The 12,480-nt window shown below is 38.6% G+C and overlaps 1 protein-coding gene across 3 annotated transcripts in view; it reads right to left on the bottom strand.

Moving 5' to 3' along the window:
* Nucleotides 1–9,002: 9,002 nt before the first annotated feature.
* Nucleotides 9,003–12,480, bottom strand: part of LOC5573849 (inositol-trisphosphate 3-kinase A) — a 53,765-nt gene continuing 50,287 nt past the window's right edge. For all 3 annotated transcript variants that reach the window (XM_021845588.1, XM_021845589.1, XM_021845590.1), the window contains one exon: nt 9,003–10,479. In XM_021845588.1, coding sequence (XP_021701280.1) covers nt 9,648–10,479 — 832 coding nt within the window. In that variant the 3' untranslated portion in view covers nt 9,003–9,647. The remainder of the gene's footprint in view (nt 10,480–12,480) is intronic.

The following is a 12,480-nucleotide window of genomic DNA, read 5'->3' as shown; positions in this document are numbered from 1 at the left end:
TTCTTCGGGCTCTGGAAATTACTCCAATCTTTCCAAAAGTTAATCTCAGAATTCTTCCATAAATAACATTTAAACTGTATCTACTCTCCATTTTTTGGTGCAAAAACCACTTCATAAAAAAAAAAAAAAAAATGTTTCAATTGCAGCATGAACAAAATTTGGAAAAATATACTATACAAATATACAAGAATTACATCATAGAATGGAACTTGTTGACAATATACCTCAGGAAAAAGCGTAAGTGGTCCATGTAGGATTTACTTCAAAAATTTTTGCTTTGCTTTGCCATCAATTTCATCATACTGCTTATATTTGGTGGGACTCAAGGTAAAAAATATACACGACCTCATTTGTTTTAATTTGAAGTCTCCAGAATTTGAAGAATCCCAACTATGCGAAATTCATTACCCACTTGCCCCACGGTACCTTAGATTCTAAAACTAGAAGAGTTTTTTTGAGAACTTGTGAAATAGTGGTGCAAAACTATCAAGAAACAAAAAACTTATCGAGGTTTGAATATTTTTATTGCGGTAAAATATGAAGCTGCCGGTAGAGGGGTTAAGGTGACCATTTCCAAAATAGGGTGACCAAAATAAATCGCGATTTTTTTTCTATCTTTATTAACGAGATTTTTAGCCCTGGGCTAGTTCATCTCGGGACCAACGGCTTAACTTCCCTTCCGAAGGAAGTCGTCACTGAAATTTTTTAGTAACTATCTCAGGGATGGGATTCGATCCCAGGTCCTCGGAGTGAGAGGCGTGTGTTCTAACCACTACACCAGGTCCGCCCCCTCGCGATTTTACTTAATTTTTATTTAAAAAAAATATAACTTTTGAACCGTTCGACCGATTTTCAATTCTTTTGGACGAAATGAAAGCCAAGGATTTTGACTTTTCAGGAAAAATATAAAATTTCACAATTTTTTTTTTTACATGAAAAAAAATCAATAATTTTCGTTTTTTCGTGTTTTTAAGGTCTCGGGACCAAAGGGGCTAGTGTTGTTCTCATTTTTTCTTGAAAGTTCAGGTAATTTTACGTTCACTGTAAAATTTTGTATGTTTTTTAGTTTTTTAGATAGGGGTACGGGTGGTAAAATGAACACCTTAAGGATATCATCTAGTTTCCAATAGAAAAACGAAGAATTTCTATAGTTCTATCGCACAACATCAAAGGTAGGGATGTTATCTAAAGCAGCGACACGAATTCAAACTAAAATTGCTAAATTTTCACATATTTTTATCGCTAGCAAAAAACGATGCAAATGTTCATTTTACCTGCACTATGTGGGTAAAATGAACATCATGCAAAAAACGTGAGCAAAACAAATATTTTTGAAAATTTTCATTGCATATCCGAAAATATAATTATTAAGGATTGTACCCCATTCAAAAGTAAATTTAAAAATATCAGAATTGACATCATATCATAACGATATTTACCTCACTGAAAAACCTCCAAGACCTCCGAGCAAAAAGTTACGTCAGTGCTAATTTTCAAACGTGATTTTTTTGCTAAATTATTAGTTTTCGTTGATATTTTCACTTCAATTAGTCTCCGTATCAACCCGAACACACCAATTTATACTCTAAATCGTCCGTGCATGATGAAAATTAATTGAAATTTGATTTTTCTCGGTAAAAGACACGGTTTTCATTTTACCACCTCTGTTCATTTTACCACCACTTCCCCTATTTTTTTTTTGAAAATAAAAAATCAGTCATTTTTTATCGGCACACACTGTAGGTCTCAGCGCAATAGATTTTTTTATTTGAAAAAAAATATAACTTTTGAACAGCTCAACCGATTTCCAATCTTTTGTTATGGAATAAAAGCTTAAGATTTCAACTCGCCGCTTTGGTCCCGAGGCCTTGAAAACACGAAAAAACGAATATTATTAATTTTTTTTCCTGTAAAAAACATTTTTTTGTGAAATTTTATATTTTTCCTGAAAAGTCAAAATCTTTGGCTTTCATTTCGTCCAAAAGGATTGAAAATCGGTCGAACGGTTCAGAAGTTATAGTTTTTTTTTAAATAAAAATTAAGCAAAATCGCGATTTTTCTGGTCACCCTATTTTGGAAATGGTCACCTTAATCAAAGAATCCAAAAACACGTGTATCCTTATTTTGGATAGGGAACAAAATAGCACATTTCCACGGAATTCGGTGTTCCACTAGATCGGTTTTTCATGCAATGGCTGTATTACTAATTGGACACGTTCTCAATCTACGCTGGTTCCATTTATGATGAGATTGAAACTGCATGGAAATGCGCAGATTACGGACACGATTGAAGCACAGATAACAGACGTTGAAGTGCGATTGTAAAACTGTGTAAGACAACTACCAATAATTTGGAATGGCAACACATATAACAATATCGTGACGCTGTCATCACTAAGTTCCCATGACAATGTCAATGCTGAATATGAAATATTTCAAGATACTGATATCCACCACTGATTGATGCAATTCGCTGTGTGGCGGCGCTAGTGATTGCAAGGAGTTTCAATTTGAAGTATTTTCTCAGATTTTTTTGTCCTAGCATAAATATCTGTTATCTGTGCTTGAAGCATATCATGATCTCAATTAACATGCTTTCCATTAAAAAGAAAGTAATTTGTATTAGGATTATTGTTTTGAGCTTTACAGATTTACACAATGGAACAAAGTATTAAGTTTTGATAGTAAGGCGGACTCGTTCCCCAAGCGTAGCTCATGAGCTACGACCGAGAGTGAAAGGGACATATTTTGCTCTATTATCACAGACTAAATTATAATAATCAGTGGCACCTGGGTTTCCCTGGGTATTGATACGGAACCAGATGCGCGTATCCTGGTGGAAGCGATCATTTCAAACATCAACCCGAATTTGTTCATCTCGAATTGCTGTTCCTGAAACTTTATTTTTTGTTGTTTTAGCTTTGATATGAATTACAAATTTTATAAATTGAAACAAAACAAACCTTCAAAAATAAACATCAATGTTTTGAAGAGTATTGTTCACATTTCGATTCGCTACTGAAAAGAAATTTCTTGATAAATGCTAATCAAATGTAATATTCCTGCAAGAAATTCCGCAAGCAAAAAATATTTCTTGAGCAGTATGCCGCTGAAACGAATTACAGTGGGATTCCGTTTTTGGCAACAAAGTTTAAATTTTCAGTTGCCAAAAACGGAACCGTGCCAAAATCGGAACCCATATTTCAAATTTTATTTTTCAATTATTGGTTTTGAAAACATCTTTACAATGTTAATACATCATTTTTATGGAATCATAAGGCTTTGAGACTTCGAAAAGGTTCACTTCGTAGTATTTTTCCGAAGGGTTATACTATGCTATGAATCTATTGCACCGTAATGTTAAATCTGGCAAACGTTTTTCTGGTGGCGTTTTTACGCCTCAACATCTTCAATTATTTTTAGAAGCTTTAATTTTTGTATAAAAGGCCCTTGTAAAACCAATAATCGCATAAGTGACCTTTATTCAAGAACTAGATATTTTCTTAAAACTATGAAAGAACACGAAAAAAATATTGTTTTTTCTTATAAAGACGTATTTACGAATCAAAAGCGCTGGGTATTGCAAAACGGCATTAGCTTATTTTTTAATTGAATGAACATTCAAAATCAGTTTAACTTTTGGACTTATGCGTAAAATTTGAAAACTTCGGTAAGTTTAGAATTGCTTTTTCAATTTATGTTTCTGATAAAGTAAAACATTTTATAATGAACTGTTGACTGCAATCAAAAGGGCAAACATAAAGATGAGATGATGCATAAATGTGACTTGTAATTCTGTAGAATTTATTTTTTACCTGAAATAATTTTTCATTGAGCTTGATATATGTTTTACACCTACTTTATGAAATCAACTGAAATTTACAGGATCCTGTTATGAAACCTCAATAACCTTATAGGAATCTTCAGGTTCTCATAAGAAATATACAGAAAAATGCTTGAGCTCTGAAGCATCTTGCCAAGCATCCGCAGGATCTTGCATAGAGTTCTTAGGATCTTGCTAAGGATTTTGCTAGGAGTTAATATCTTGGAATTCCGCTGCGATGTTGCTGAAAATTCTCAAGTCTCCGATGAAAAAACATTTTAAGTTTATTATTATTACGCTACCACTAGCACACCTCAACGGAGATGAACCAGCCAAGGGCTGAAAATCTTCCTAATAAAGATAAATAATAATAATAGCACACCTCAAATTCCTCTGGAAACCTTTTCAAAGCCCCCAAGCTTTCGCCGGAAATATTAAAAATACCAATAGAAATTCACATTATCCCGCCTAAAATTTACAGGACGCCCTAGTGTTTATTAGGAATTACCAGATTTTGGACATAATTCTCCATAACCATTTATACACTCTAAGGATCCCTCAAGAAGCCCTCAGTGTCCACTTGGAATCTGCAGATATCCTCATGAATTCATTAAAATTTCTGGAAAGTCCCACAAAAACCAAGAATCCCTTAAGGATTCTCCAGGGTACAGTAAGGAATCTCATAGACTCAGCTCGTAAGGAACATTTTGATGATGTTAAGACACGTATGCTTGATTACAGAATTCTGGATCGTCTCTTAACAAATTTAACGCCTTACAGAGTCTATAGAAAAAAGGAAACGTAGCTTTCAATAGTTGACGCAGAGAGATCAATATACACACCAATACCACAGACAAATAGTTAAAACACTCTCAATCGTATTTATCGCACGCTTCAATGATATTATTGAGAATAAATTGTAGTTGGGACTGTATTCGCATTTGTCATATTATTTAATGAAATTTATTAAAAGTTATGATGCACGACATTTTGCTGTACATATTTGTATATATTATTGCGGTGTGTTTTTACATGCGCTATGTTTGTAAATCCATAATCCATAAATCCATAAAAGATGAGACAAGATTTATGATTGTAACTCTGTGTGAGTCATAGATTATGCTCTTATGTCGGTGCTGGTGCTTTGTTCAAACAAGCTGTTCCAAATCTGAAGAAAAGTGTTTTTTATTGTATCACCTACTGGCAGACTCAAGTGGGCTGGACATTCAATATGAATGCCTAAGAAAAGAGTCTTTAGTTGAGATACTGGTGGAGACTATTGGCCTCATGAAACGTTGTCAATGTATGACCAATGACCATTCTGAAGTAAATAAGCGCGTACGCGAGTCCTTAGTAGTTGGTGAGATTTGGGGAAATATCGACGAAAATGGAGCTCTGGAATGTAATCGGTGTGGAGATGACATGCTGTTCAAATGACTAAAGCAACAGACACGAAAATATTTACAAAAAAATACAAATTTTAATGGCATTGAAAAATGTTGCCAAAAACGGATCCATTTTGTTGCCAAAATCGGGGGGTGCCAAAATCGGAGCATGCCAAAAACGGAGCATGCCAAAAACGGAATCCCACTGTAATAACCTTGGAGTAAAATTATTTACTGCGAAGGAAAATATGAAGCAGGTCGTGTTAATAGTGTTCCTATGGTAACGAAGTTTAGCTATAGTATCTCAGTAACACAGTTGTTATTCCCGTCAAAAATTTTCAAAGCTTGTGAACTCTGAAACGATGGCGCTTGAAGATATGTATGAGATCGAGTTTCTGGGCGATCTGGATGATATGCCCAGATTTGAGGAAGATGCCGAAAAAGCGATGTAAGTATTTTTTGCAGATTTTCTTTTTCTAAGATAGCGATTGCCATCGATTCTGAATTGATAACTGATTACTTACGGTTGTTTTTAGGCATATATGCTGGACAGTTCGTGGCCTGAACGGCAATCGAGGAAGTGGATGACGACTCCAAGAAAAAGCGCAAACGTACGACCCGCAGGAGGCTGGATTTTTTTCTTCGGACGACAAGAAGCAGCTAGCAGCAGAAGTCAAGAAGCGCCCGGTCCTGTTGGATCTTTCCCAAAAGGATCACAACAATGGGAATGCCGTAAACTCTTCGTGGAGGCAGATTGGAGCGGCACTTCGCCGAACCGGTTAGTATTAATTAAGTTTATTAATCCAGTTGAAAACCGGAGTTTTCGACTCGCGAAAAATCATTTTCTCCCAATCCATGTGCCGGAGCTACGTCGGGCTAGGTGCGCTGTCCAACGCACTACACTTAAAATAATCCAAACGTCAAGGCTACGTGGAAACACACGTAGTTTTTTTTCCATCGCACTTTTCACGTAGCACTTACGTAAATCATAGGTGGTTCCACGGTGCCCCGAGAGACCGTTATTAAAAACTAGCTTACCCGACGTGGCTAGCCACGTTCCAACGAAATTTTAAAGCGAAATGTTACGTATAATCTTTCAAATCGCTTGATACTGATGGCCGAAAAATCGCCTAAATTTATGCTCTGGCCATACTCCATCGAGCTCATGGCCTCAATACTGTTGTAGTGTTCTGATCTAAAATAATTACAGCCTTATATGCTGTTACAGTGTTCCTTCTGTTGAAAAATATTTCAAACGTTCCAGAAGATTCTACAAATTAGAGAGTAGAATCATACCAAAAATTCTAGCACATTCTCCCGAATACCTGATATCAGGGCCTTCCTTAGCCGAGTGGTGAGAGTCCGCGGCTACAAAGCAAAGTCATGCTGAAAGTGTCTGGGTTCGAATCCCAGTCGGTCCAGAATTTGTTCGTAAAGGAAATTTCCTTGACTTCCCTGGGCAGAGCCGCATTGTACCTGCCACACGATATATGAATGCGAAAATTGCAACTTTGGCAAAGAAAGCTCTCAGTTAATAACTGTGGAAATGCTCATAAGAACACAACGCTGAGAAGCAGGCTCTGTCCCAGTGAGGACGTCATGCCAAGAAGAAGAAGAAGCTGATGTCATTGTCATTTTTCAAAATCTCAGTTGTGGTGAAACTACCATCGAGTCAGGGAAATATCGGGTCATGGAACAGGAATGTTTTGGAAAGTTGTTTTAAGAGATTGTCATAATAAGCTTAAAATTTTTAAATATACATCCATGAGTCGAAATCGAGTCATTGAACATCGACTAATCTAGGTATCACTGTAAATCAATCCAACTCGAATATTTGGCGCACATTCATCCCATTTGTCTTGCTTTTACATATGTCGAACTCGTTTTTGAACATGAGTTGGAACTGAAGAAACCCGTTACACATTTTAAACTCCCACCCGATTCAAATTCGACCGAATAACAATTTGCTTGATGGTGAAGGGTTCGAGAATATTCTACGAATTGGAATGAACAATGTTCCAGAAAACTCCAGAATATTCTGTCAAAGAGCTATTGTAGTGCTCCACAATTTGCAATTGTAATGTTCTAATATTAATATTGACCGTTGTAGTGCGCTTATATTACTATTGCAGTGCTCAACGAAACTTTTCAATGAAGCATTTCAAAGCGTTACTGACAGACAGACAACTCTGGGATTTTATATATTACGGTTCTTTCGAAAATTTTCCGTTCTGCGGTAGCCGCCAAGTTCTACCGCAGCTGTCAAAGTTCTACCGCAGGCTTGAAAATCATTGTATCATTGAACGGAGCCATCTAATCGAAGTGTGCTAGTAGAGTGCAAAGCTTTGAAAACAGTAGAAAACAACAGTCATTAGCGTGGTTTCCAAGGTATCATCGCAGCCGATCGATGATGTTTTGTGCAAATCAGTAATATGATTGCTGCGGTAGCTTTCTGTTCAACCGTAGAACGAAAAGTTATCCCTAAAATTGCAATATACGATTGTCCATCAAATCTGAGCACAAGGCTCGATTTCTGAGGCCATTCTGCATCTCTGGACCATTAAAAAAAACTTAGGAGGATCCTCAAGAAATTTTGATTTGAAATTTTTCACTAAAAATTTCAATATAATCCTCATCAGGGATGGGAAATGTACTGTAGTAAACATTCACATTTTTCTACACGACCATCAAAATCCAAAGCAAACCATGACCGTTCAAAACAAAAAATGTCACGGCTCCTCAAAACTGTAATCTTCTTCTTCCCAACGTTTTTTCAAACCCGAATGCGAAATGGCTCGAGCACAGTGGTGACACGATTTTTCCGGTTTTCGGGGTTTTGCATTTTTGCTCGATAAAGGCAGCATGAAATTGAACTTTTTTATATGTATCGTAACGAAATGATTGTGCTCTTGCTATTAGCGCTAATAGATTTCAATTAGTTGAAAACACAAGCGAAATATTAGCGATTGAATTATTTAACTTTTTTTTTCAATCATTTACCTCGAGATGGCTGCCCGAAAACGATCATAGTGGAGAGACAAAAACAGTCTAGCAGTGTGTGAACTGTTGGCAGTGCAATGCCTGATGGTATTGATGCTGCTGCTGTTTTGTGTTTTGGTTGACTGGCAGAATCGATGAACTGTGGTGAATAATGGTCACAGTTCCCAAGCCTGATCCTCATGAAAATTTTGCAATAGCACTGAAAAAATCTACAAAAGCGCTCAAAAGTTGGCCAGACTGTTCTCTATTAGTATAAAATTGTTACCGTTGTTATAATTAGAAATTTACCACTGACCTAACTTACCGGATTGACTAAAGTATGTTGTTTTCATAGTTCACTGGTTCAAATTTAATTGATTGAAAGATTAATCAAATAAATAAACAATTAACAATGTTGTTATTTCGAAAAAAAAGATCTGAGAAATCTTCTTCTTCTTCTTCTTGGCATTAACGTCCCCAGTGGGACAGAGCCGGCTACTTAGCGTAGTGTTCTAAGAGTACTTCCACAGTTATTAACTGAGAGCTTTCTTTGCCAAAGTTGCCATTTTCGCATTCGTGTATACTCTATACCCAGGGAAGTCAAGTAAATTTCCATTACGAAAAGATCCTGGACCGGCCGGGAATTAAACCCAGACACCTTCAGCGTGGTTTTGCTTGGTAGCCGCAGACTCTAACCACACGGCTAAGGAGGACCCTGTTCTTGAGTCCTCTCAGCCGAATGCTGGTTGATATTCCTTAGGATCCTAACGAGATCCAGTAGATTTTGAGTTTCTTTCAAACATAGAAAAGCGTAATTTCATTAATTTTCGTATTTATTGATCACAACATTTGTTTGTTGATTTATTCTTATAAATAGTGTTGATTTTACCTATCTAAACCGTTGAAATTTGCTTTCTTTGCTTGCGATTCATTCAACTAGTACAAAGAATTATTGACAATCCTCTCGCTCTTTTGTACTTCGTATGATAGACACATCTGAGTTCAATGACAGTTTGAGGAGTTTCGATAATCCATGTACTTTGGGCACTTAGGGCTTAAGCTAAACTGGAGAATATAATTTACATTGACAAGCTTTAAGGCAAATATGTGTGTTTTTTTTCCTTTTCCAATGTGGAAAATTGGTCTGGAGAAAATGGCGTTTAAGTATTGTCTTTGCTTTAAGTAGAACATGTCTTTTCCATGCAAGTCTTTGATTAAGTATTGAACCATAACGGCATTTTGAACGCTGACTCAAATGTTTTCCTGTTATAGCCTATCTTATTAATATGAATTTAATTAACTGGCATTAGCATCTAGAAAAAAAAATATTACAGGCAACAAGGGCCACTAAATTCAGTCTTGATTTACTTTTCGCTTGTAGTTTTCTTCAAATAGCATTCATATGACTAGCTCTCGGGTTCACGTGTTTGTCCCATCCCACAAGATGACAGCAGTGTCCTCTATCGGCGCCCGTACTTTTTGGAATCATGCGAAGACTGCTGCAAACCTCTATGCACATCTTCCAGCGTTCGAATCAGCTCGTCGACCCCAAACAGCAGGCCTTCCTCGCAGTTTCCCAAGGTCCATCGTTTTCGGTGATCGACCTTAACGCCTTCGGGCAGCGGCAGAGCTTTGGCAAAATCGATCAACCACACGCCTACTTTGTGATCGTCGTACACGATGAAGATGCTACTACCGACCACCTGATGGCGCTGGAAGAACTCGGACTTTTCGATCAGCGTTCGCATTTGTTTCAGTCTTTTGGTCATATCTTTGACGACGCTTTTGCGCCCGTTCACGAAGTTCGATATGGTCCCTTGGATTTCCTGGCTGGTTTTCACCGTTTTCATGTCGGTGACCGGCGAAGAACCACGCATCTTGAGGGCCTCTATCCGGAAGCCTTTCTCGTGCGACGAGGACATGTTCTCCCGGAACAGCATGTACCGTAGCTTGGTGATGGCTTTCTGCTGGTGTTCTTCGGCCGTGGGAGCTGCCGGATCGATGGCGATCATCTTCTTGTAGAGATCCTCGCGCAGAGTCGTGTTGGACACTTCGTTTTCCGAGAACGTTCGGAAGCCGATCTTGATGTCCATCACGTGGGGATCATGAAAGCCGTGGAGCAGGTCCTGCAGTTCGATGAAGTATTCACCATCCAGTCGGTGCACGCCGAGGAACTTCGGTACGACTTTGCAGGCGTTGGAATCGACCGATAGCTGACGATAGGCGACCACTTCGGCATCGCTGGGGCCGGATATGCGCTTACGAACGCTTCCGTTGGCTGCGGGGGCGATGCTACAAGGAAAAAAAGAAGAGAAATGTGATTAGATGATTTGTTTTTGCGATTGTGATTGGCTATACTAATGGCAGGGAGTGAGATATGTGTTAATCACGTTCAATGAGCTTGCGTATGGGGATGAGTGAGTCATGGAACATCTGTTTTTATCGTAGCGATTCCATTCGGAACGAGGAATGCGTCATTTCAAATGGCAGTGAGTCATGTAGCAATATTTGTTTCTCCAATTGTACTGACTAAAGGCACTCGGTTTAATTTATGAGATTGATTGGTTACAGTGACCTAGTGGCGAACTTTTAAAGAATGTCCTTCAAATCCACAACGGAATAAATGGGTGTGGCCTCAAACTAGATTTAGAGGATCAAACACAAGAAGACAAATAAGCTATAAAAGATATGACCAGAGATCGCAGAAGGACACGTAATGTGGCAACCAAAGCAAATCGGTGTTCATTAACCACTTACACTTGACAGCTATGCAATCCGTCCGTAAAATTCCCTAAAGGCCCACAGCGTTTTGTGAAGGTACTCGGAAAGACCAGGAACCATTAGCGTAACTTGAACTCAAATCAAGAGGGGGCTTGACTCCTCTGATAGAAAAAATCCCTTAAGTAAAGTGTATACTTAGCATGAGAGTTGAAATTTTCTAGGGGGGCTTGAACTTTTCTAGGGGGGTCAAAGCCCCCCCTAGCCCCCCCGTATTTACGCCAATGCCAGGAACGTTTACAATTCGTAGTCCTCGGTCGTTACATCAGTGTTGTGTCCCGACTGACCGTTAACCAAATCCAAGGTTTAATGAATGCAATAATCATCAATAGTTGCCCTGGCCACGTCCTTGCCATAGCTTTGAATAGGCAAAAGTGGATTAGTTGGATGTCTACTTAAAGGAGTTGTAGAGAATCTAGCATATAGTCAGGAGCATAAGTCAAACTCATAAGTCGTTGAAATCAAAATATCTAGAATTTTCCAGATGCCTCGTTGCACTTGCGCGTTTGACGTAATCCGCATTCTAATGCGACGCACACCCGTGAAGTACGTTGTTGACAACGCTCAAGTTCATCAACCGCCTTGAGAGCGTGCCATCAAAACCAAAACGTCGCCGTGAAGCAAAACCACACAAGCAAGAAACAAAAAAAAAAACACGAACGATAAGCAAATAGGTTACAAGGTCGTGTCTGGCAAAATTAGTAAAACAAATACATATGTTTGCTTCATAATCAACGTCATCTGATGGGTTCGGTCCGTTAACGAGTGTCAGGTTTCCGAAGAATTCTCCCTACATCGAATTCCTCTCCTTCTCTGTGGAGGATATTGTTCCAACCCATTTCAAACTCCGCACGTAATTGTATTCCCACGTACGTTGTTGGGTAATCACAATTGGAATTTCAAATTTTGCCATTTCACAACGCACGTATCGCTCTAGTAGTCTATAGAGAGACAGGATACCATACCATATGCCACTCAAGATTTGTAGAATTTGCCATTTGGGTTTCGTTCGATGCAGCTTGGCGGATTTTTTGAATAAATGTTAAATAATTTGCTTCGGTGACGCGAGTTGCGAACCCCTTCCTCAGCTGGACTTGGTTTGACGTCAGCTCTCGGCGCACTCCATTGGCTAGTTGGGTTGGGGGCCGCTCGGCACTTTAGGCAAATTTATTCAGCGAATGGAGTGGCCCACGTAGGATGGATGCTTCTTCAATAGGAATATATGTAATTCAGTTGAGTTGCGATTTCGGGCCACTTGCGAATGGATTTAAAGGCTCGTTTGACGTCCTCATTCCGTCAGCAGAGGCAGGCAGAACCGTCATAGGGGTTATCGCACTTCTGGGGCACACGTATGTGCAAACGTGCCGCGCTTTTGTGAGATTTATTGGAACACTGGGAAGTGTTGCTACCCCACGCGAATCATCACAAGATTGTGATGCCTCGCACTAAGAGGTTTTCAGTTTTCCTTTTTTTCAAGTGTAAGGACCACATCACCTCAATATTTGAGTTTTAATA

This window comes from Aedes aegypti, chromosome 2 (assembly GCF_002204515.2).
Source record: "Aedes aegypti strain LVP_AGWG chromosome 2, AaegL5.0 Primary Assembly, whole genome shotgun sequence".
Taxonomy (NCBI): Eukaryota; Metazoa; Arthropoda; class Insecta; order Diptera; family Culicidae; genus Aedes; species Aedes aegypti.
The sequence above is the reverse complement of the archived record's forward strand: the minus strand, read 5'-3'. Positions and strand labels throughout refer to the sequence as shown.